The sequence below is a fragment of the Drosophila bipectinata genome, chromosome 3R (genome assembly GCF_030179905.1).
Source record: "Drosophila bipectinata strain 14024-0381.07 chromosome 3R, DbipHiC1v2, whole genome shotgun sequence".
Taxonomy (NCBI): domain Eukaryota; kingdom Metazoa; phylum Arthropoda; class Insecta; order Diptera; family Drosophilidae; genus Drosophila; species Drosophila bipectinata.
This window is the reverse complement of record NC_091739.1, coordinates 3,204,189-3,230,231: the sequence shown is the minus strand read 5'-3', so window position 1 is coordinate 3,230,231 and position 26,043 is coordinate 3,204,189. Positions and strand designations below refer to the sequence as shown.

The 26,043-nt window shown below is 44.6% G+C and overlaps 1 protein-coding gene across 4 annotated transcripts; it reads left to right on the top strand.

Moving 5' to 3' along the window:
• Positions 1-1,891: 1,891 nt before the first annotated feature.
• ttk (zinc finger and BTB domain-containing protein ttk) lies at positions 1,892-26,032 on the top strand. 4 transcript variants are annotated; one of them, XM_017245532.3, is made up of 5 exons: positions 1,892-2,311; positions 17,828-18,161; positions 18,247-18,888; positions 18,955-19,042; positions 23,504-26,032. In XM_017245532.3, exons 2-5 carry the CDS (start codon positions 18,018-18,020, stop codon positions 25,141-25,143), a joined length of 2,514 nt encoding a protein of 837 aa, XP_017101021.2. In that variant the 5' UTR covers positions 1,892-2,311; positions 17,828-18,017; the 3' UTR covers positions 25,144-26,032. The 4 variants fall into 4 exon arrangements, with proteins under 4 accessions (XP_017101021.2, XP_017101020.2, XP_017101019.2 ...); XM_017245531.3 differs by lacking the exon at positions 1,892-2,311 and adding an exon at positions 15,631-15,842; XM_017245530.3 differs by lacking the exon at positions 1,892-2,311 and adding an exon at positions 16,033-16,475.
• Positions 26,033-26,043: the final 11 nt, after the last annotated feature.

Below are 26,043 nucleotides of genomic sequence, written 5' to 3'. Positions count from 1 at the left end.
GGCGGAGAGCCCGCGAGAGGGCTTAGCTTTAGCCCGAGTATCTAACAGATACACGTACTACACGATTTCGTGTGCATACATATGTGTGCAAATTACCCCTTGGGGACTAGCCGCGTTTCGCAAGGCGATGCAAATGGCTGTGGGACTTTGGGCCAAGGGAGGTAGAGCTCGGCATCCGAGGGATGCACTGCGATCGCCCTGCTGAATCACATCTCGGGTGACTCATGTCGATCATCATTATCTAGCGCTTCAAATGGAATTTGTTTTCTGGAATCTAGATGTTTTCAAACTTTTATTCGACAAACTTGTATACTCTTGCTTGGGGTCTTATCCGTTTGTTCAAAAGTAGGCAACAGAAGGAGGTTTTTAAAGAGTTTTCAACACCAGAACTCCCGATAAGCAGATCATTTCTTCAGAAATGTCATATCGAGAGCAGATAGTCCGAATCCCACCATCCTTTACCAAGTCAAAGAACTTTTGAGCGTAATGCATCTAAAGATATTATCGCCTCTTGGAAACTGTTCCCGTATATCCCCATAAAACACAGAAAACCCTGTCTGCTTTGATTGACGATCTTTCCCAGCAACGCTAATGATCCTTTAAATTGCTTCAAATAATCAGACGAGGCCCTCTGGGAGTTCGGGTAACGCCCCTCGACTTGGGGTTACCCAGAGTGCGACCCACTCCCACCGCTTGAGTTCGGAAGGGCGGTTATCCAGTGGGTTGCATATGAGGCACTGAAAATAATCTATGTTAAGAATTTTTTTTCTATAGTGTTTTTTTTTTCTAGAGTTTAGATATGTATTATTCTTAATTCCGTAGACTTAAGAAAATGTTGTTCCTTTTAAAAAGATGTTAATTTTAATCTGTATGCTGTTCATAACAATTGTTTGCTGTGTAAAGGGTAACCCCAGTAACAATTACTCAAGACCTAGTAGATGCCATTGGGGAAAATATCGAATCATTTCGGTTTCAGTTAGAAGCGCGAGAGCTGTGGAAAGGGCGTGGGGCGGAGAGATGGTGGAAGTGGCAGAGTCGAGCAGAGCCGGCACGCTTTTCTGATCAAACCAGTTTGCCGTAATGGATGGCATTTGGAATTAGTTACCGCTGATTTTGCTGCACTGGAATGCGCCGATCGCTAGAAATTCCCCGCCACGCCCCTCGGTAGCAGCCCACCACTCACCTTCCACCTCCCACTTCGCACGGTGGCCCCCGTTGGGAGAGATACTATTTTTAGCCTCGGCAGAACTTTGTTAAAGTGCAATCAATTTGCAAGTGCTGCGAAGAGAAATAAACAAGCGGAGCAGCCACCCTTCTTCAAAAAAAAAAGAATCGCTGGTGGAGCCAGAAGCAGCAGCAGAGGAAGAAAAAGAAGCCGCTTCGTCGGCAGAACGAAAACGAGGACGACGAAACTGCATTGTTGTCATATTTCGTAATACGCTGATGCAGCAAGCCAGTGTGGGGGGTGGTGGGCGGTGCTGGGGGCTGGGGGCTGGGGGCTGAGGTGGAGCGGTGGCAACAGCAGCCAGGTCACAGCGAGCAGAGAGAGCCGAGTGAGCCGTGAGAGAAAAGGAGACTTGGTTTCAATACAAGCTTATCAGCGAGAGGCTTCTCGCGTAAGGGCAGAGCGCCAACGCAGCGCCGCTGCGCAGCCGAAATGTCAAGATGGGGCCCTCTCTCTCATGCTGCTGGCGGCGACTGCGCTGCTTGGGGCTTGCCATTTGGAGCAACTCGAACGACGGCTACGTGCCATTCCATTTCATCCGCTCGTCCGTCCACATCCACTTGCGTTTTTTGCGCCCCTGCAACCGAGAGAGCCATGTGAAACGCAAAACAAAAAAAAAAAAAAAAGCGAAAAAAACCCACACCGCCCACTGGTCTCAATCCCATTTCCATTGCCAGCACTACCATTCCCACATATTCCGTATTCCCAGCTCAGTTCGTGTTTCGTGATCAAAGCTCTCAGTCGGATTCCTCGACTTCGGCACCGCTTCGGCTCTTCTCGTGGCAGAGCGTTGGCGCCTCAGCTCAGGGACAAAATACGTATACGCCGTACGGCTTCTGCGTCGCCGTCAACATCCCTGCCGATTCAGTTCTGATTGGAGGTTCGTGCGCGGCGTTTCCTCAGCTGTTTTGTTGCCCCTATTTTTGCCTCTTGCTTCGTGCTTCGTTTCTTTTGCCAATTACGTGTAACCACCACCAGCAATCGCAAACAAAAACCACACAACTACAACAAAAACAGTGCTCAAGTGTTGCAAGCTTTCCGCCGAATAAACCCCAAAACGGATTACTAAGAATCTTCTAAGAATTGGTAAGTTTCAGTTTCTCGTGATATTTGATTTCAGAAAAGGTCAAAGCAGGAGATAAGGTGATAAGGAGTAAAGGGAAATTAAACTTTAAATCCGATCTGGTCAGATGTAGTCATCTGGCTGGCATCTATAATGCCGCGCAGACAGATTTCTTCTAACAATCTCCATTGTGGGTATCTGTGTGCTACACCGACATACACGCTGGCAAAGTTTACGCTTATTAGAAAGGCTAGCGAGGGCAGGCAGCCAGGCACATTTTGTATCCGACAGATACACAAGCACACACACTCGTACACTCGTACTGCTCATGGGGAGTAATGCGCCACCACACTAGATACCAGATACTAGATACATAGATACGTCCGCCGCTTATTTGTCGGTCGTGCTTCAGTGATCTCTGTCATTTTCAGTCGCCCATTTCCTTTTTTTATCCCCCACTTCCACATCCACATCCACATCCACATCCATATCCAGCCGCCATTGCCGCACCCCTTTCGGCTAGCCTTCCAGTGGCTTCCAGACGCCTCCAGTGGCTGGAACTTTTCGATTTCCATGCGGTGTCCACATGCGATCCCCCAAGCAATTTTCTGAATGAAATCATTGAGTGAGTGTAAGATTGAGTTAGTGAATGAATGAGTGCATGAGTGTGTGAGTGGTATGTTAGGGAAACGCACGAAACAAGTTATACCAACAGTGATAAGCTTAAAAAAATTTTTATTGTTTATTCAAAGAATCAAAAAATAAAGAATATTTTTTTATTACTAAATCGCCTCTATTAGCCCAACTGTCAGATATTTCCAATTGAAAAACTTCCTTGGGGTGGTGAGGCAACCCTGGCGAATCAAGCACGCCGGCTTGCACCTGTGCGCCAAGCCACAAATTCAACTATGCAAATCCCATTTAAGATCAGAGCCCAAGCCCAATCTCCGTCTCTGATCTGCATTTGTTTTTGTTTCTGTTTCTGTTTTTGTTTTGGTGTATTATTTGTTATTTGTTCTGCGCTTTTTTTCTGTTAACCCACTTCACATAGTGGCAGCAACAACAAAAATCATGAATTATTATTTTGCATTGGCGCAAAAAGGAAACGAATGCCAAGTCTCTGATCACACATAAATTTTGCGGTTGTTTTGTTAATGAAACGACAAGAGAAACAACAGCAGCGGTTGCTCTCTTATATTGCCTGCTCTGTCTGAAAGCTTTTTTTTTGTTTGATTGCACACACTGGCAGGCACCTTGCGCTCAGCTGAAATTATGCTCAAATTATAACTGTTGTTCAGCCGGCGATCGAAACAGTTAAAGCACCAGCCGCAGAGGAAAATAAAGAAATGACTAACACTCTCAGATCAGATCGGCATACATATACAGTTGTTGTTTTTTGGTAAAACCCACAACAGAATCAAACAAAAGTCCATGCGGCGTATACGCATTATTAGAGAGTGCCCGCTCTCTGTGCGTTTCTTTCTCTCCATCGGTGCTAGATTCGAATATTATTTTGTTCTAAACAAAAATCACTCATTAATATAATAGTTTTGGAAAATATATGTACAATTTAAACATATTTCCTTTATTTACAAACTAAATTTCCTCCTTTTATTCTATAGCTCCTGACATATCATTTTCAATAAATTTCTGAGAACAGAACTCTGTTCTGTTTTGCGGCGCACAATACTCTTAATAATTATTGTTATTTAAAACGATTTTTTATTTGCTTATTTCATTTGCAAATGTCAGCTGCATGGCTAAAGAAATGCCTGTTTTGTCTGGTATTTTCCTTAATGTATTCATATGGCTCGTTTATGATCTTACTTCATACTCCTGGCTTTCTGAGCTCACGGCGGTTTTGGGACTTTTTACAGAGTGCACTTCTGATTTTATCACTTGACGTGCCTTCGATCGGCTCTCGAAGAATTCGTGGTATTCGCTGGGCTCTGCCCGGCGGATATCTTTGCTCCGATTCCTCATCCTGATAATGCACAGTTCGCTGTGTTCTGCTCATATATCTCCTTTTTTAATTAGCAATCTGCAGAAAAACTTCGACTACTGCAAAAACCTAAATTCAAAAGTGGAACACAAACAAAAACAGCTCAAAAGTCAGCAGAAAAAAAGAGGAATCAACAGAAAATAAAAAACAGAAGAGGTCAGTGACCAAAATATGTTTTGTAACTCTGGCAGAAACCATCGCGAAAGAGAGTGGGCCACAACAGAGCCAAAGACAGAACCCAGAAGGCAGTTTTGACCCTTTGTACCCCGGATATATGCACACAGTATAGTAGTTCCCGTTCCCGGAGCTTTTTAATTATTTGGACCAGTTCCCGTTTGGACCGTTTAGCTGAGATAGTGAAAGTTAGGATCGTACTCAAATGAAACCAATTTCCTTGTTCTTTTGTTGAAAACCCGCCTGAAGGATATGTAAAGATTTCCAAAGCCGTTTACACGTGCTCAGTTGATTTCACAATTTCCGCCTGCTGGTTGCATTTTCATCTGTTCTCGTGGTTTAAGCCTTTAGCTCTGGAACACACACTCGCACTCACTAGTATGTATGTACATTACAGGCATGGACACATATTGACACTTTAATTCAATTAACGACGGCTGCGTCGCTGCCGACGCAGCTCAATGTCCGCGTCAAGTATACGCCCTGTGGCGGACTGCCTAAAAAAGACCACTCGTCCACAGGGGCACACGCATACACACCTATCCGCCTGCTGCTTCCTATTTTCCATTCTCCGGCAAAGGGGCAGTGAAATGCAAAAAAAGGGGGGAAAAAACAAAAAGGAGACCGGATGGCCAGGCATCCGACTTAAGGCTGCTTCCGTTGCGAGTGTGTGTGTGTGTGTGTGTGTGTGTGTGAGGAAAAAGGCAACATAAGCAAAACGAAATAAACACACAGAAATAAGCAACTACGAAATGCAAATGAAATGTAATTGAAAGCGGCTCTGCCAACGTCGCAGTTTGAGTCGCTGCCGCTGCTACCCTTAAGCTTTGGCAGGGGACATTGTCCGTTTGCGGGACCCCGATTGGCGATTTGCCGATGTCCAATGGGGCACGGTGGTACTATATTGTAAATATGTCATAAATTTCTTGGGAATAGGAAACTCAAAAGATCCTTACAAAATTAAATGCAAAAAATAAAAGTAAAGCGAAGTCATAACATATTATTTCAAATAAATAATTAAATTTGAATATTTAGGTAACATTTATTTACAAATCTAGGCAAAATCCTTTTTTCCTGCTTTTTGTTGGCTCTGCTCCACTGTGCCACAGGCGAGTAAAGAGCACATGACAATAAGAAAAAAGCTGTGTGTATATTTAATCCTCTCAAAGAGGATTTTTCGATTGCGGCTGTTGCTGCTGTTGGGCCATTTGCACACGGCCCCAACAGGCGCACACACTCACAAGCACTGGCCAGGGGCAGTGGGGGCAGCACAAGCAGGCAGAGATATTTTCCTCGTAGCCTCCAAGGAGCGCAGTCGAGAAAAGTCACCTCTAAAAAACGAACAAACAAATATCCCCAACGCGCACGGATACAAGTACCAAACACCACTACCAAGCCACTCACGCACATGGACGGACCGTGCGCGATAAGCTTAATTGAGCGCGCAGTGGTGGGCGACGGGTGGGGGGGGCAGAAGGAGGCGGGGGTGGAGGCCAGTGGGGATGACACACACAGCATTATCAACAACGCAACACGCACACTAATAGAATGCCAGGAGAGCAGCAAGGAAAACGATGAAAAAATGTAAACTGAAATATGCCCGCAGTTGCGACGCCGACAGCGCCGGCGACGTCGACGCCGGCAGCGGCAGTGCCTTGGGCAGAGGCCCCAAAACGCACGAGGAGAAAGCAGCACACACTGCGTGCTTTTTCTTGGAATACCCCTTGATTGAGGATAGGAGGTACGGGTACAATTGAGGCAAGGCCCCAGATAAGCCTTTTTATATAAATTTCAATTTATATTTAATTTTCGAAATATACATTTTTAATTTGTAAGCTGTATTTAACGCTTATCTAAATTTAAAAAATTGTTCAATTTAATTCCTTATCCTTTGACTCTTTTCCCAAGTTGATAAAGAATTATTCATTCTAGAACCCCATAGGTTATAGTTATAGGGTAAAACCCCGACAATCTCCCATTTCTTTTTTCTTCTTCTTCAGCCTTCGGCTATCGTTTCCTTTGTTTGTTGCTGCTGCCAGCCGAACAAGGCAATCCGACCGATCCTCGCGAGGCACTCTCGTTTTAGATAGTGCATCTAGGCGAGGGTGCTGGTGGTGGGTGCTCTTGGGGATTTGTGTGGGGATATGCCGCATGGTCGGGCGCAGCTGTTTCTGAAAAGTTTCGTCAGAGGATCGCTGGCTGGATGCGGCAACTGGGTCAGTTTAAAAATACCCGCACCAAATATCTAAATTCCATTAAGAGCGGCGCCAGGAACCACTCACATCAAATGAAGAATTCATATTGTAATTATATGTACATATTATTTATTCAAGTTTTTAGAAGCATATTCCTGATTTCAAAATCGAGGTTTTTTTTTTATTAGGAGGGGCAGGCAAGAAACACATGTGCCAAGGTGTTTTCAGTGCCTCTCTGAGAATGCCGGCATTTCAATACACTTGCTCTCACTATTTTGGCTACTCTATTTCACGGTCTTATCGCTAACAAGGAGGGAGAAAGCTTTCTTGGAGAGCCAGATTCCAAATTTCTCGTAGGGCAATGGGACACACTTGACTCACGAGTCGAAAGGCCTCGGAGCTAGTGTCTTTTATCTGGCATGTCCCAATGTATAAAGTGTACACACAGCTATCATATAGAAACTTCCTTTGGCAGTCTTATCAGCGAAATGCGGTTAAGAGAACTACAAATATACAGGGGTATGGCAGGAAAGAACACTGAAAGAAGTAATGTGCATTTTAAACTAGGTACTCAGGATCTTTGAATTTTTAACCATTTTTAACGGCAAAGTATGCTTTAAAGTTGGGTCCTTAATAAATGTCCTTACATTTCCTTCTTTTAGAAGTTTTATTAAAAAAAAAAACAAGTCCGGCCAATGTTCAACCTTGGAAGTGACCCATATATATAACCAAGTTATAAAAATATATATTCAACGAAAAACTTAAAAAATCTGAGACCATCTCCAAAATGTCCTGCTCACATACTTAAGCCACCTGGAAGAAAATGGTTAAAAAAGTTAAAATTTGCCCAATATTCCTCATTATTTTAATAAATTTACTTTAATATTAAGTGGGATGACCTTTCTGCTTAAGAACAGCGTAGCAACACTTCGGCATTAAACCCACAAGAAGTGCGCACTGTTGAGGGGTGATTTTTTCCAAAATTCGCACAAATCGTTTTTATTTGCTGTTTTTTTTGGCCAACGACTTGATTAAGAATTCCCCACAAGTTCTATATAGGGTTCAAGTCGGGGCTCTGCGGTGGCGATTGCAAAACATTGATTGTCTTTTGGCTAAGCCACGACTTGACTATCTTGCTGGTGTGTTTCGGGTCGTTGTCCTGTTGAAATATCCAGGCAAGTGGCAAATTATCGGCATATTCTCCAAATAAATTTTTAAGGATGTCCCTGTACATTTCGCCGTTCATAATGCCTTCTATCTTCACTAGGGGACCTACGCCCGATGCGGTGAAACAGCCCCATACCATAATCGAAGCGCCACCATGTTTAACGATCTTCTTCGTGTATTTGGGGTCCAATTGTTTGTTGAGAGGACGTCGTACGTATGGTTTACCATCACTCCCAAAGACATTTAACTTGGATTCGTCACTCCAAACAATCATGTTCCAAAAATTGGGACCTTTTTGAATATGCTCTCTGGCGAATTGAAGGCGCTTTTTAACATTTTTTTTTTACAACTATGGTTTTTTTTGGGTAATTCGTCTATATAACCCGAATTCATTTAGCCGTCTTCTTATGGTCTTAGATGACACATTCACGCCATAATCTGCCACCATTTGACCTCTGATTTGCGTCGATGTCAAGAACGGATCGGCTTTACTGATTTTGGCAATCCGTCTATCGTCCTTTAAAGTGGTTTTTCTGGGCTTTTCACCTGGAATATTTTCCCAGGTTCCATGTTTCTTATAAAATGCAATGGCATTTCTTACTTTGCCACGCGAAAAATGTAATGTCTTATATATTTGTAGAATACTTGGGTTTTTTTTGTAATATTCCCATATTAGCTGTCTTTCGGCCGGATTTGAATTTTTATTTTTAGCCATAACGATCAAATTGTTTTGGGAAACGTATTTAGTATTCAATATTTTAGTTTAGAAAATAACTAACGCAACTTTCCCGGAAAAAATCGCAAGTTTGACGATTAAAGCTAAGGGTGGCTTTAGTATTTGAGCAGATCGCAATGCTCCTTTTTGAAATTTAGTCAATTTTTTGGGAACCCCCGAATTCCTACTTGTAATTTTTACTGTGATCAGCTGCTTAAATAACAGGCTTGCAAAATGTAAAAAATTTGACGCCGAAATAAATATGTTCAAAAAAGTTATTAAGAAAACAGTCTATGGTAGTAGCAGTGGCTTAAGTCTATGAGCACCACGTATATTACAGATACAGTTGCGGTCAAAATAATAGTAGTGCTGGTCGAGCAAGAAGTTTTTCGACTATAATTTCTATATGGGCTATTCTTGGGGTCGCGAACGTACGTTCGTACGCAATTAGTCCAACAAAAATTAAAGAAAAAACATTTTCAGAAACTTTTTTTTTTGTTTCCGATAGCATTTGGTGAGTTATTTTCTTAGTGACATTTTTTTTGTTTACCTCTTTGTTTTTATAAACAAATTTAAATAAAAAAAAACATAAAAAAACATGTTTCACCAATTTTTTTTTTTATTAAAAAAAAAATTTAATTTTATTTTTAATTTTAATGTAATTTAATTTCAATTGTCATTTCGTTTTAAAAATTTAAAAAAAAAATAATTTTTTGTATACGTACGTCATACATGCGGTCGCAAACGTACGCCACTTTAAAATTCAATATAAAACATTGGCTTGAAAAAGTCGGAATTTTTTTTTGATTTCAATAGTTAACACTAAAATGACCTAACACATGAAGTTTTATCCACCTGCTTTCACTCAACGCGAAGCAGTTACAATAAAATTATGTTTTGGGTCGCGAACGTACGATAAGAACATAGATAAGAATCAAAATACAAAATTTAGATTCCTGCCGAGAGGCGTAATGTGTTTTAAAAGTAAATACAGGAAGGGATAACGTAAGCCTAAGTGCAAATTATTATTGGTTGATCTCCTACAGTAATTACAAATGAGTAACAAATATGACCCAGCATAAAGAATGCGAGCTCCACTTAAGATATGTCGAAAAGGACAGTGAACCGTCTAGTGGGGCAGGCGAAATATGAGTATGTTATGTCTCCTATCACTTTAAAGTATACTGGAAAATTGATTCAAGTTTAAGAACAGCAAGAAGACGACTTAGAGAAAACAATTTCATAGATAAAAGTCCTGGAAAATTGCTTTTCTAACAAAAAAAAACACTAGGTCAAGCGCTTCACGTTCGGCAACGGCCATTTAAAATAGCCCTTGAAAATATGAAGGAACATCCTTTGGTAGTATGAAGCCAAATTAGATTTTTTTGTGACTGGGGGACCTGGCAGTATACTACAAGACATACCTAGTATAATTTTCCCCAAAACATACATTCAAAAATTTTTTCATCCAAATTGATTTGACCTAGTTTTTCATACTATTAGGTTTGACCATTTATTGGTTCAAAATCATCACTGATCGTCACCATTACTCCAAAATTTTAAGCTAAGTGATACTTCCGTATATATTAGAGGACATTACACTTTTTTGGGAGTTTGAAAAGGATTCAAAAATTCAGAGATTCAAAAATTTTGTGAACTATTTGGTAAAACGCTATGAAGCTATACTTAACAAAGTCGGTTCAAATAAATACTAAAAAATTCTTTCAATCTTACTTTACAATAATCAATCGTTTAAACATTATTACAAAATTTATTTATGCTGTGGTATATTTAAGCTAAATAAAAAAATATCAAAATATAGAAACATACATATGTTTTAGATATATTAGTTATAAATGAATCTCGAAATACCACCTCTAAAGCCCCTAGTTAAACTGAAGATGTTTATTAGTTTACAAAACTTTGTTGTGTGACCTTTTTGAGGGTTTGTGGTGGTCGTGTGATGGCCATCTGGAGAGCGGATAGATGGATGGCTGGCTGGCTGGCTGCTTGGGTGTCGTTCGATGGCTGCCTTGTCGAGTGGCCAACCAAGTGTGTCAGTTCGCCGGAGAACTCGAATGCTTTGGAACTTTCCCCGTCCGCTGTCCCCGCTGACCCGCATTTCGAATGTCTAAATTAAGGACACCGCCATAAAAAGCTCTCCGCAACGGCGAGGGCAAGCGACTAGGGGGCCGTTTTGTGTGGGTCGAGGCGTGAAGCAGCCGCAGCCATAGCCGAAGCAAAAACAAATGCATAGATCAATATTGCTGACATCCGAGCAGAGGGGAGAAAGGGGTGTTGCAACAGAGGAAGGCGACGCAAGAGGAGACGCCCTTCTGGGGTGAGACTGTGAGCTGCCAAAAAAGTATACCCTTTGGTTGGGAAAAAAACGACACTAAGGAAATAATGACAACAAATTTAGTTTCATCTAACAATGGCCACAAATCAGTCAATGGAACTCGTACTGGTAGTTTTCCAGCTTCCCAATCCCGTCGATCGTCGGGTGAGCTCACCCAGCGAGGGCAACTAGTTTTCCCCGCAGCCGCCGAGAACCCTGCCCCCTGAAAACAGTTCCCATGGAGCCCCCGACAGCCTCCGATCCCGACTGGCTGAAGATCGGAGCGCTGTAGATTTTGTTCACTCCTCCGCAAATGTTTGCCTTATATGATCGATAACCGATACACGTACCTTGTGGATTACATATTTTTTTACGGGTGTATCTATTACAGGCACACTGGAAGCAGAATTTAGACATCGTTTGGAAGTTACTCTATCATAAATCCTTGGAATGGCTGGTGGCCTCCATTATTTATAAAGAACATAACAAATAGGAGCCTTCGCAGAGCAAATTCAGGTTTGTTCCCGAAGCACTAAATTTAAGCAAATGTCTCTTTAAATGACAATATATAGGTTTACCAATCAATCGATTTATTTATACTTTCAAAGATAACCGCAAGTAGATATGCAAACAAACAATTAATAACCATTGAACCATCGAGGGGTTCTCGATTAATGGTGGAAGATAATGTCCACAACATGGACTTTAGGGGTAAACTATTTTAAATTACGAACTAAATTTTAAGTAGGATTCATCTCTGTCAGATATCTCGGTAATGATCGGAAATATTTCCACGGGGATTCCACTATGGCGTGTCTATTATTAAATTTCTCTATGAATGAAATTATTCACAAATATTTATATGGATGTATAGCTAAACCCACCTCTATACACAGACATTGGCCAACTTTTGAGGGTGTGGGTTGAAAAAGTCCACAGCAAGCCCCCCGGTTACACTTGAATGACAATTTTGAAAACTTATGGGGGACTCGGCTCAAGCGTAGAGTCCTAGTGTGTGTGTTTCTTTTTTGTTGCTCCTGAGTGTGTGTGGCATTGACAGCGGCCCACGGCCCCCTTCCCTCCCTTGAACCCCTTGAGCCCCCCTAACACAGAAAACCCCCTTCTCTTTGGAAGCTTACGTGCTTGGCTGCTAACCTTTTTTTACGTTTGCGTTTCCATTTTTTCAGTTTCTGTTTTTGTTATGCTTTTAAAGCCAAGCTTTTTCTTTTGGGTGCCTGGTGCCTACGTGCAAAGGAATTTTACACTTGGCGAACAAAGGCACAAAAGCTAGACAGAGAAAGAGCTAGAAACTACGAGCAAAAACAACAACGGGACTTTATGACAACCAGACGTCCGTCGCTAGAAAACGAAGCGAGAAGAATCGGTGGCACGAGAAGAGTGGTGGAGCAGAGGCCGCGGGAAGCCGAGGAGAAAAGTTATGCATGTAAGCAAAGTACAAAGAGCCGAGCTTCCACTGGCGTGGCGAAGGGCGGAAGGGGGGGGGGGGGGGGGGGGGGGGGGGGGGAAGCATTAGAAGAATCGGGCACTGAGAGAAAAGCAGTCCCTAAAAGTAGGACTTTAGCAGTTACAGATTTTTATTTAATTATCCTTTAATTTTATTAGATTATTAGGCTTTTGTTGGTCCTTCATTATCTTGTAGAGTTTCTCCCAGTGTAGAACAAGGAGGGACTTGGGAGGTTTCAATTTATAGACCAGGCGATCGACGGCAGGAAAGAGGGTTAAAAGGGGGCCAGCCATGGGGCAAGAGGGAGCGGTGGGGCGGCAAGCGGTCGACACATGTGTTTGGTGCCAACCTGCGATACCTGTTCCGCTGTTGACGGCGTCGGAACACCAGAATCCGGCCACATAGCTAGCAGCTAGCAGTTAGTCAGTCATCAACACAGATACTCACATGCACAGCCCGCTCCACACACGCTCAGGTGCTTCACTCTGAGGCTCTCTCTTCTGGCCAACTCATTCAGAGACTTTCGGTGTTTACACACCAAACAGCGTTAGAGTCCGCCTGATCTTTCCTACCTGCCACCCCCTCTGAGCCCCGAGATGGAAAGACTCACGCATTTCTGCCACAGTCACAGGCTCTAGTGCTTTTCGGCGGCTCGGCTTGGCTTTTTTATTGCGGGGGCGCTGATTGAGTGGGCCACATGTGCCAAGTGTCACGCACACACTGCCAGCCACACACACTGGGGCGCTGAAAACATGTCCACCGCCACCAGACGACACACCAACCACATCCACTGAAACAACATCAATAGCCAACTCAGCCAGAGCCAGAAACCTACTTTGAGCCGCAGATATTAAGTAACAATTGGCAGCCACTGAGGCATAGACATGGACTTGGCAACTGGCAAAGGGTGGCCTAAAAATAGCCATGATGAAGATTGTATTCCTAGATTTTTTCTAGCTGACCTTCAATTCAGCTAGAAGTTTTAAAATAAAATATAATCAGTACAGTTCCACTTTTCTAGGATCGTAAGTCCCCCTCTGGAGAGGGATTTCTACACTCCCATATATGTAAGCCATGAGAAAATCATTCATTATAATTGCCCAACCCCATCCTCACTTTTCAAACGAGTCTTCCTCCGTCAAATATAAAAATTCCGTTTCACTCCCAGCCGAAAATTTCGAAATCATCATTGTCGGTGGTTGAGGAAGAAGAGGAAACGTCGTTAATTTGTGAGCCCTGTCACCGATTATACTTCCCAACCTCTCGCACACATCCACATCCACGGAGGTATTGTTGTAACTTTGTTTTTTTTTCGCTGATAAAGCCCAAACAGGAGAGCAGCCTCCCCCCGCAGACTTTGTTGTGGAATGGAGAGAGGAAGTCATAGAGCGTACATAGATACAGCGGTTTATACAAACATACATCTAAATATTAGACCAGCGACTAAGTAGAACGGCAAAAACAATGGACGAGTCCCAACCGCAGTCCGAAGCAGAACCCCCCTTAGAGCTCTGGAGCTCTGAAATAAAATTACGATAAGGAATCCTAGAATATTTAAAAATACGAGTACATTATGGGTCATAATATTTTTCAGAGAATATTATTTCTTGGTAATCCTAAGCTAGGATCGAAGAACGTTGATAAAGCCGCTGTTATAATAGACCAACCCAAGTATGATCTTTAAACCTACGTATATATTTATTTTCCCCTGTGCACCTCGGATTCAGAGTCAGAGTCAGATTCAGAGTCAGAGTTCCGATCCCAGGCAAAGCTCCACAAAAGCCACTCAAAAGTGGAAAAAAAAATTAAGCAGACTGAAAAAAAAACAACACATCCACTACCAACAACACGCAATAGGGCAAGGCAAACAACAACAGCGGCAGAGGCAGAGGCAGAGGCAGCGACGCCGACGTCTGCGCCGTGCCAGCAACAGGAATTTACGATTCAGTGACTACCTTATTGTGTGTTTGTTGCTATTTCACCTGGGCTGGGGAGCTCTATGCTTGCGTGTGTGTGTGCGTTTGTGTCTGTGTGAGAGCCTATTAGGCGAAACGATCGTTTCCGTTGCAGGGGTGCGGGGTGGACTGCGGGCTGCTGGTTGTTGTTGTTGTTGTTGCCGTTACGCCTTCAGCCAGTTAATAATAGACAACAACAACAAAAAACCAAGGTGTGTAGGATAAAACTAAACAACAATGAAGCGGTACAGAGCGAGAGGGAACTTTGCACAAAGCTCGCTGCTTAGGATTCCCAATCAGTTCGAGCCACTCCACTTGTAGAATTTACAGCCCGCTTACGTAATCCCTAGCCTCTGAAAAAACAACAGCGAGGCTCCTTCACCACAAAATTAAGAAACTGAACAGTTACTGTGGGATGGCTGTAAGGCCTTAAAATATGAATCTATAAGCAAGGTTTGAATCCTTTATACTGATTATTTTGTTTTTAATATTTTACTATGTATGAAAGGATTTCTGAAAGATAATCTCTTAAATATACTTGACGTAACAATTCTTTAATTAAATCTTTAGTGGCTACACGAAAGGAAGCTCAAGACATCCGGAAACCTCATAATTATAAATAATAGACTAATCTAATAAATCTAATTTAGTTTTTTGTTACATCAAGGTTCAAGTTAGAAAAGTTCCACTGTGTATCCCAGCACGCCTGCGTTGCTGGCTCGAGTTTCCACATGTTTTTCCAATTCCAGCGGCCCCTGGAAAAACCAAAGAGCTGGAAAGCCAAGACTAGGGTTGGGACCGGGGCTGGGGCCAAACCCCAATAAAACCAGCCCAACCCAAAAAGCCACCGCCGCCTGTTGCCCTTACAACAACCACAAAAGTTGTCGAGAAAAAACGCGGAGAGAAAAACAAATCATCAACTGTTGCTATTGTTGTTGGTAGTGGTTGTTCCTAGCTTTTTTTTACCAGCGCGTTTTTCTTTTTAACCCCGTTTCGTTTCCCGGCCCGGCCCGCAGCGCCACGCCCCACCCCGCCCCCACCTCTTCGTCGCGTGCAAAGGAAATTAAAAATTCAAAAAGTCAAAGGCGCAAGCAGCGGCGGAGAGAGCCAAGCAGCGGGCTCTCTCTGCTGGTGTGCAGCCCTCTCGCTCTTTCGTGTAGACTTGGGGACTCGACAAAAAGTCTCCAAAGTCGCCTGTTCGTGTCCGTGTGTAGGATTGCTGCGAGGGTGTGTGTGTGTGTGCCTGTGTGAGGTGTGGGAAAGAAGAAGCAGCGTCGGCAGCGACGTCGACGGAGCTTGGAACTGGGGAGCCCGATCGCCCGAGGATCGGCCCCAGTCAGTCATTCAATCGAGAATTTGGTGTCAAAAGAGACGGACGCAAAAGAGAGCTCTTCGCTTCGTTCGTGCGGACCCCTCTCTCTTCTCTCCTCCGCCCTACGCGCGCGCACCTCTCTTCTTCTGCCGAGTTGTGAAAATTTCCACAAGTTAAAATTAAATAAGAAAAAAAAGTGCAAAGGAAGCAGGCGATCAGCGGACGAAAAAGGTGCCTAGTAATTTTCATTTAACTGCTGCTGGTTCAATATTTTGGGCCAAGTCCCTGAAAGTGATATTAAAAAAAATAGTTTCAATGTGCCGGGATACAAATATGTACAGATAAAGAAACATAGTCGTAGGGAATGCCTCGGCAACAAATACAGAAAATCTTGAGGCCAGCAATTTAGGACTTGCCATGAAGTCAGCCCCAATAAGCAGCTTTCTCGCTCGCACTCAATCTTCCCGTCCCTTTTCCGCGCACAGGCACACAGTGTTCGACTGAAGGGGGTGTAAAAATAAGCGCATGTGTGCTGTGCTGTAAAGTGATCTTCGGAACGATTGCCGCCCACCCCTAAAAAACATCCACTCTTATCAGGCGCAGTGTGTGGTTGTTTGTGTGAGTGCGGCCAGTGCAGGGGTGTGTGTGACTGCGCAGTCGGCTTCCTGCGCCGAGGACTTTGACTTCTATCTCTCTCTCTCGCTGATCTCTCCACGAAGGAGAAGAGAGAGCTCAGGGACTTTCGAATAAATTCTTATCACATTTGTGTTTCACACTACAACAGTAACAGTGTTTCCCGAGTGAGGACGTGTCAGCGCTCCGCTCCTCTTCGGCTAACCGCAGTTTGAAAATATACATTCATCGGTAAAAAAAATAAATTTAGTAATAAAATAAAAGTGTACCTTGAAAAAAAACACTGCAGTTTTTTAATGAAACACAGCCACAAACGAAACGAAAGGCAACAAAATAAATTTGCCTTTTTGTGCGATCGTGCTCTTTTGGCAGGCGAAAAAAGCTTTTTCGCAGAGCTTTTCTAATAACTGTTTGCCGCGCCAGTGTGTGTTCGTGTGAGAGATCACGCTCTCTCTTTCCCTCCGATTGAATGGTGCGCCTCCTCAATTGATTTGAACAAGTGCATAAAAACAAAAACAATTTCAAACAAACGAAAACTGCAAAGCAGAGACAACAAAGTGGAAGCGTGGAAAAAACAGAAACCGAAAAAAACAACAAAATGAAAGACGCTGCAATAGATATAGATGGAGTGGAGACTGTGCCAGGAAGACGGGAATTTTTTGTTCCGTGGGGACCGGAATGATTTTCAATTAAGTGTACAAAGCAGCGGCGACGGCGGCGGCGATAAGATAAGAAAGCGAGCAAATATTTAGCAAGTGGAGGAGGCAAGAGGAAGTGTGGTTTCGAAATCGAAATCGAGTCTGCGAGACCAGGATTTTTTGTTGGGATTCTCGAAAGTGTACATGGGATCACGGGGAGTGATAACGCACCACGAATTTCGTGACTTTTCATGACGATTTCCTGGAACTGGAACAGGGCCTGGAAGCAACCAGTGCTTCATGTTCCAGTTTCCAGTGTCGCGTGTAGCTTTTTATTTGGGAATGGAAGGCGAGTAAAGTTTTTCATTTCGATGCGCTACGTGCCTGTTGCCTTATTCGCTTTAATTGGCTTCACTCCTTCTAATTCCACACCCTTTGGCAAGTTTTCAAGTCAAAGCAGCAACACATACAATATGTACACCCGCCCACACACACACACTGGCTGTCATCGTGTCGTCCCAGTTAAGTACTCTCCGGGATTCGGACTCTTTCTTTCCCCGATGGCCTCAGTGCGTGTGCCCCTTGTTGTTGTTGCTCCCCAGCCGTCCAACCGTCCAACCAACCCATTTGAAACACATTTGAAATTTCCATTTAGATTTCCTCATTTATTTTCCTCGTCGGCCTGCATAATGTGCCTGCACAGTTGACCCTTTGGGTCGCCTCTTAAATTAAATTCCGACTGCGCGTTTAATTGAGCGCTGGCAGCGCAGTCGGCTTGCCAGGATTTCGGAAAATACAGTAGACATAGGATAAGAAACTTAGAGGAGTAGATATTTGATAGAAAGATTTCAAAGGAGTGTTGAAAATTGTCAACACTTCGCCATACTCATGATTTCCAAATCAGAAACCGGATCGTATTAATCTTGGGGTTTCCTTCGATTGCAGCACGCCCTGGAATATATGTTTTGACGGCTCCCGACGACTGTCAGGCATCAAGGAAAGTCCCTAGAGCAGGATATTCGAAGGACCTTAGATGAGCCGGATTCTAAAGCAAGAACACAATCCAATTGCATGAGGACATAGACCAACTCGCACCCAATCACCGACCGCTTAGTGACACAACCACGGCCTCCAAATGAAGATGGCATCCCAACGATTCTGCTTGCGGTGGAACAACCATCAGAGCAACTTGCTGTCCGTTTTCGATCAGCTGCTCCACGCAGAAACCTTCACAGATGTGACGCTGGCCGTCGAGGGGCAATACCTAAAGGCACACAAGGTGGGTGAACCAACTGACCAGCCTCTCACTAATAATATGTGATTTAATTTTTATCCAATAACTAACCTAAAATAAACTATTGTAGATGGTGCTATCTGCATGCAGTCCCTACTTCAATGCCCTGTTCGTAAACCATCCGGAAAAACACCCGATTGTCATTCTGAAAGACGTGCCCTACTCGGACATGAAGTCCCTGCTGGACTTTATGTACAGAGGCGAAGTGTCCGTGGACCAGGAACGACTCACTGCATTCCTGCGCGTGGCCGAGAGCCTGCGCATCAAGGGCCTCACCGAGGTCAATGACGACAAACCCTCGCCGGCGGCAGCTGGAGCGGCAGCAGGCGCAGGGGCTGGAGCCGCCGGCTCCGAGAACACGCCCACTCCCCCCCAGCTGCAGCGCATCCAGCCGTACCTGGTGCCACAGCGGAACCGTGCGCAGGGCGGCGGTCTGCTGGCCAGCGCCGCTACTGCCGGAAACACCCCCGCCCTGCCGGTGCAGCCGTCGCTGCTCAGCTCAGCCCTGATGCCCAAGCGGAAGCGTGGCAGGCCTCGCAAACTGTCGGGTAGTTCGAACGGCACTGGCAACGACTACGACGAGTTCGAGCGGGAGAACATGATGAACGACTCCGACCTGGGCAACGGCAAATTGGGCAATGACTCCTACTCCGGCAACGATGACGGCTCCGACGACAACCAGCAGGATGCAGGCCACACAGACGACCTTAATGTGAGTTTCTCGTTGGTTCATGTGTCAATGTTTCAATGAATCTAATCCATCCTCCTCCTCGTATAGGAAAGCCACGATTCTCTTCCCACGAAACGGTCTAAGAACGCAAAGGATCACCGCATTGCGGCCCAGCAAGAGGACAACAGCACTTCCGGTAAGTCCGCCACGGGACCTTGCTCTAGCTCTAAGATCATGTACCTAGTCCTAAGACAATGCACCATCAACCAATATCGATAGCTCATTTTAAGTCAATCATGTGCACCCAGCACGATACCAACTCAATCCAATACAGAGCCAGGATGAAGTTACATAACCACATTCGACAACCTCATCTGCGAATATCGGAAAAGCTAAAAGGGATTTTACGCATTTCAAACGTTAGAATATTGTTTCCCCCCAAAAACCACAACTCGCGCGTCGGTAGTGCTCTTAAAAAACCAAACAAGAAAAAAAAAAGTGAGAAATACATTGAATTGTTAAGTGAATTCGCAAAGTAATGTTTGAGGCATCCATCCAGTCAGTTCAGCTTCCACCGTCGGCAGGTGAGTGTCCCCAACAACCAGCTAAGCAGTTGATGCCCAAGAAATGCAAATCCACAAGCTGACGAAGAGATTAATTGTGAAGTTGAGAATCGGGTTGAGCTCACAGGGATTCATGGCCGACGTGATAATCTATCAAAAAAGTCTATCAAAAAATGTATTTAACTTTTTCCAAAATTTTACCGCGTCAAAAAGAACTCCAGAAAATGAAAGAAATCCGCCACCTCTCATGACCATAACCCACAATGAAATGCTGATCTCTGCTGTCCATTTCCGTTCACCTCCTTCTCGAAACCACACTCGAAAGTAGAAAACAATGAAACCACCGATGAACATCAAAATGTTGAACTGAAAACCGTTGATTAAGAAGCAACTATTTGGAACACTCGCAACGCGCTGAAAAATGGCTTGAAATCCCTATAGCTTTTCCGATCCGATTTGAAACTCGTTCTCACTCGCTCGCGCCATGTGTTTTGCCTTCTTCTTGCATACATCCTGCACACACATTCAACACACACCACTTTACTGAGTTTATACGCCTGACATTTGTAAAGGGAAAAGGATTCCTGACATCCTCAAGTTCCTGAAATTCCTGACATCTCAAGTAAGAGATGTGAATCCCGAAACTTTTACAAACTCGGCGTATAAACTAAGTAATAGCATACAAGAGGCACCTGATTAACCTATTCCCCCACAATTTTTAGATGGCAACGACAGCGATGGCGACGCAATGGACACCTCTTACATGGAGCCCCAGCTGATGCTGGACGAGTACGACGAGCCCGTGGAATTCAAGTACAACCCGTTGACGGAAAACAGCTCCCCAACGCAGGACCAGACGGACGGAAACCAGCACCTCAACGAACAGGCACGTCAACAGGCTTTCCTCATCGCCGCCCAGCGAAAGCACCAGGCGGAAGCAGCGGCTGCGGCGAGTGGAGGCATCAAGCTGAACATTCTGGGCATGGCGGCTGGAGGGGCACAGGTGAAGAGCATGGTTAGCATACCCAAACTGACACCCATTGGAAAGGCCAACGCAGCCTCAACGCCTCTGGTGTCGCCTGCCTCCTCCTCGGTGACGGGAACTCCCAAGGCGCGCGTCCAGAAGCGGGCCAAGCTAAGCAAACAGAACGGCGACGTCAAGCCGGTGTTCACCAGCCAGGAATACCTCGATCTGTACAACAGCAACGATGGCTTCAAGTTCAAAGCAGGCTCGCTGAGTGGCAGTACGCCGAACCTGAGCTCTGGAGTGGGCACCCCGTCCGTGAAGACCAAGCTGAACCTGAGCAGCAATGTGGGCGAGGGCGAGGCAGAGGGCTCCGTGCGCGATTACTGCACCAAAGAGGGCGAGCACACGTACCGGTGCAAGGTCTGTTCGCGTGTCTACACGCACATCAGCAACTTCTGCCGGCACTATGTGACCTCGCACAAGCGGAACGTGAAGGTGTACCCGTGTCCGTTCTGCCTAAAGGAGTTTACGCGCAAAGACAACATGACGGCGCACGTAAAGATCATCCACAAAATCGAGAATCCCTCCACCGCCCTGGCGAGTGTGACAGCCCTGGGCGGCCAGGCACTGACCGTATCAGCGGGATCGACGCCACCGCCTCCGGACCTGAGTGGCCAGAACTCGAATCAGTCGCTGCCCGCCACCAGCAATGCTCTTTCCACCTCCTCCTCCTCGTCAACGTCCTCGTCCAGCGGGTCTCTGGGACCGCTGACGGCGGCCACCACACCAGCCGCTTCCGCCGCCGCGGCGCAGTAATCTCTCCAAGACACAAAATCGGAAACGGAAAAATCAATGCGGAGGTTGATACAAAATCGGAAGAAGAGAGTCCAGAATAAGCATAGTAGCGCCAGGCGCCAGGCGCCATTCGGGATATTTTTTCGTTGCGGAAGGGAAGCTTAAGCAGTTAAAGTAGATTTTTTTGTTGATTTTGTTTTTTAGTTTTTTACTTGGCTTTGACTATTATTTAATTTTTTTATATGAACATGCCCGCCGGCAACATGGAAATCTCCAGAGCCAGCCCGCTAAGTGGCCTCAACCCCATTTGTATGTTGTGCAATTATTTCAATTACAATAACAATTAACTACAATAATATTTCGACCTGAACTCTTGTTTTGTAAGCCGAACCGTAGGCCTAAGCAATACCCGATCAGACACAATGATTTTCCAATACCCACTACCGCTACAAAGTACGATTACCACCCGTAGTTTCGATCAGTAGTCCAAGACGCAAAATCAAGTACTTGTGGCTGACACTATCCATTTAAGCATATTATTGGACACCGGAGCGGCCTTATAAGTAAAGTGTATCCTGGAAAGGGCGGTTACACTAAAAAAGAAACAACCGAAACTAAACCTGCACTTTTAGATAATTAAACTATATATACACACAGATGCATATGTTATATATAACTATCTATAAACATTGAATGGTATGTCTAGCCGTAGTTCTATTAATTAATTTATCATTATCACTATGTTCTGTACGCTAAAGGTAATACTATCTAGTGTAGGAGCAGAGATATAAGAACGGAATGAGGAAAATCAATTATTGTTAATTATGCGAGAGGGAGCGCAAATCTACCTTGTTGCCTTCAAATGAAGCTAGTTAAAAGTTAAACCCGAGTCTGGGCCACGGTCTGTGAGGACCCCCAGTACCCGCATTCCCGCTCACCCCCACACACCCGCTCGAGCGCAGGTCCCTCAGGCCGACGAAGGATTGCAAATGTTTCGCCGGACCGATATCGGGGCCGAGTGTGTCGAGTCGATCATTAATACTTTTGTAACTACGGATAGTAACAGCAACAATAATAATTGTAATGATAACGATAACGATAACAGTAATATTAATGAGCATAACGTAAACCTAATTTATCAATCTATTAAACGATTTATGTTGTATATCGGAGGCTTAAATTATCGCCAAAGAAAATGAAAATCAAAAACAAACCTAACACGAAGCAGTTTCCACCCAACACACAGCAATAAGGACAGCAAGCAGCCAATACAAATCAGAGGAACATTGTTGTTGAAGCAAAACGATCTCCAATAAAAAGAATACGAAAAAGGTTAAAAATACGCACTTTAATTAACCCATTACTCCTCAAGTCAAGTTTTTTTTTTTTTGAAAAAAGCATTGAAAACCGGAAAACTGCACGGGAAAACAGACAAGAAACAAAATTAAACAATAACGCAATCAATCAATAAACAAGCTGCGTACGCTAATTTATTAAATAATTTTTGTTTTTAATTCTTTATTTAGTGGTAGCTAGTGCAATTTAGTCAGTAAGCCGCCGTCTCCCACACACGCCCTATAACCTATAACCTATAACCTATAACCCATAACCATCGCCAATATCCATCCACCCGACCCGACCAGAAACACTCTCTTTTGGCGTTAATTTAAAACAATCAATACGTTGTTTGTACTATATTTACTTTATTTTTAGTCTACTTTTTATATGAATATGTTTACATATATTTTTGCACTCAAAGAACTAAACTTTCAGCAATTTTCTCGCTTTCAACAAACAAAAACAAATTCAAGTCCAAATCTCGAAATCTTTACGAGAATAATCTTCAGATATGCATGTATATATCGATCTATACATCCATATATATACATAGTGAGAGTCATGCTTTGATGCCCAAAGAAAATACGAGATATATGTTCAGATATATCTCACCAGATCTTTCCAGAATGCAAGGACACTGCTTGCATGCGAAAATGAGAAAATTGTCTGGAATTGTTGGTAAACATGGTTTCCGTTAAAATTAGCTAATTAGATACACTACGATATATGATATACTTTAAACATAATTACAAATTAGTGAATCACACGCAATATTAATCAAGCAGAACATTATATATTATCGTTTAAAACTGACCAACAGAGGAGGAATAAAATACACAATGCAAATAAAAATAAAAATAAAAAACTTCAACAAAATCTGTTCTGGAACACAAACCTGATGTTTTTATTTTACACCTTAAACTTGAAACAATTATTTTTAGTTTCAGAAACTGATAATCAAATATCCTTAATGTGTTGTATTTTATTTCTGCAGTTACCACAACCCTGGCTACTTCGGAGCTTTCCCAGCGTCTGTTCGGCTCATCTTCCACCTTCATCTCCACCACGATCACTGCCAACACCACCGCCAACACCAGCCCCAACACTTCGGCTCCGGACTCCTCTCCCCTGCCAGAAACCGGCGACAATCGGGACACTGCCCCCATTCACCTTCCCACCATTTTGGGCCTCAAGATTCGCGCCATCAACACCGCCACTCCATCCACTCAGCCACAGGCCCAGTCTCAGTCCAAGTCAAAGGTGAAAATCAAGCAGGGTAGTGGTGCAAACAGCAATTCCTTACTCAAACAGCAACTACGTGGAGGGGCCAAGGATCCCGAGGTCCCGCCGCCCAGCAGAATCACAGTGGCTGTGGCACCCATTCCGGCCTTGAACATCGAGGAGAACCCCGTCGAGGTGCCGAAAAAGAAACAGGAGGATGTGAACGCCTGCAGTGGCCTGCAGTCCTTGGCTACGGCTGCCGCCGAGCAACAGGCCGCCCAGGTGGTCAACAGCAGTGGCAGCTTGCACCACCAGCTGCTCCACCAACTCCACTTGGCAGCCAACAACCCTTACATCCAGCAGCAGCAGCAAGTTTCACCTTCGGCTGCTGGCCAGTTTCTGGATGACGAGATGAGCTTCATGTCCCTCAAAGAACAGCAGGATAACAGCGATGAGCCCGATCACGAACTTCTGACCTTGGCCGATGAAAACGCTGGTCTGCCAGGCTTCGAATGCAGGGACTCCGAGATAAAGTCTCCAACAGAGGAGCCTCCCGCCCCGGAGCCGCAGTCAGCGCCGCCAGCCACTTCAACACCCAGGAGCGGTAAGAAGGGAGCTAAGCGGCCCATTCAGCGCAGAAGGGTTCGTCGCAAGGCCCAGTCCACCATTGATGACCAGGCCGAGCACCTGACGGAGATGTCGGTGCGCGGCCTGGACCTGTTCCGGTACGCCAGTGTGGTGGAAGGGGTGTATCGGTGCACCGAGTGCGCCAAGGAGAACATGCAGAAGACCTTCAAGAACAAGTACAGCTTCCAGCGACACGCTTTCCTGTACCACGAAGGCAAGCACCGCAAGGTGTTCCCGTGCCCAGTGTGCTCCAAGGAGTTCTCCCGGCCGGACAAGATGAAGAACCACCTGAAGATGACGCACGAGAACTTTACGCCACCCAAGGATCTGGGTGCCTTTAGTCCACTGAAGTATTTGATTAGTGCTGCGGCTGCGGGGGATATGCACGCCTCCATTTATCAGCAGCAGCAGCAGGAGGCTCAGTATCAGCGTCAGTTGGCGGAGCATCTGGAGCAACAGGAGCGGCAGGAACGACAGGAGCAGCAGGACCAGCACAACGCCTCCTTCGACAGCCACGACAACTCGCTTCTGCTGCCCGATGTGAAGCTTGAGCAGGGCGACATCGAGGAGCCCGACCAGGAGGCAGAACTGAGCGATGGTGGCTACGACGCCCCCAATCCAGCGGCGGCCGCAGCCGCCATGCTGAGCCTCCAACACGACGTTATCATCAAGAACGAGATACAGATCTCACCATCGCCATCGCCCTCTCCCTCGCCGCCGGCATCCTGCGCCGTGGCGGAGGGCACGTCCTTGGCACTGGCCACCACCGCACAAACAGCAACGTAAAGACTTGGAAGGAAACTAGAGTAGCGCACAACAACACTTTACCTTAACTCGAGGTCTGAACTGTAGAATACTTCAACTTACTTTAGGGATATCACGAGATACTACTGCTAAGCACTCGTCGCACTCAACAGACGCACATCAGACTCAAATTAGTTAGTTAAATTTTGTAAACACGTAAGCAATACTATTCTTAGCACGTGCTCCGTCCAGAAAGCCTTTTTTAAGCGAAACTAATATTTATACTTTATTATTTTTATCCAGAGTCTAAGTTTTAAACCTAAACCTAAGGCCCGCAGACAGTTCAGTGAACTTTAACTTTAGCTCGGCTTTAATTTTATACGATTATTTGACTGGCCGCCTACCGATCCCTAATTAATTAATTAAAATCTCCAGGATCGGCAGAGAACTTTCATTTCCTTTTGTGATTTTGTTGAACCTTTTTATTTAGATCCTCGTTTTAACCTAGCATTTTTGTTTTTGTTGTATATAGCTATGGAATTATATATTTAAATATGTTTAATACTCACAGTCTGTAGTATAATTTTGTTCATTTCCTTGGCAACAAGCTGAAAACAAACGCATTGGCTATTTGTGCAATCATCAAAACGAGTTGGCGGCCCGCCCAGAGACCCGATAGCAAGGTTCTGCGGCCCCACAAAATGTTGTAAACTTAATTACCGACTACTTAACTAGCAGTAAGGTCTACTTCTAAGGCAATCTAAGGCAAGGCGTGTTCCAACGCACAACAAAACGCGCAACGGACTTCCAGTGAAGAAATTAACTGATATTTATACGGAATCCCAATCTGGTATTATGAATTACGACTTGAACAGTTTACTTAACGCAACAACTAATACTTAAAGCTCACACACTGCGCTCAATTTTACAAATATGTATGTA

Bases quoted from the DNA above. Each gene is read 5' to 3' on its own strand.
- ttk (XM_017245532.3), top strand. From the start codon at position 18,018: ATGAAGATGGCATCCCAACGATTCTGCTTGCGGTGGAACAACCATCAG. The intron at 18,162-18,246 runs GTGGGTGAACCA...AAACTATTGTAG, and splicing joins AATACCTAAAGGCACACAAG to ATGGTGCTATCTGCATGCAG. The intron at 19,043-23,503 runs GTAAGTCCGCCA...TTATTTCTGCAG, and splicing joins AGAGGACAACAGCACTTCCG to TTACCACAACCCTGGCTACT.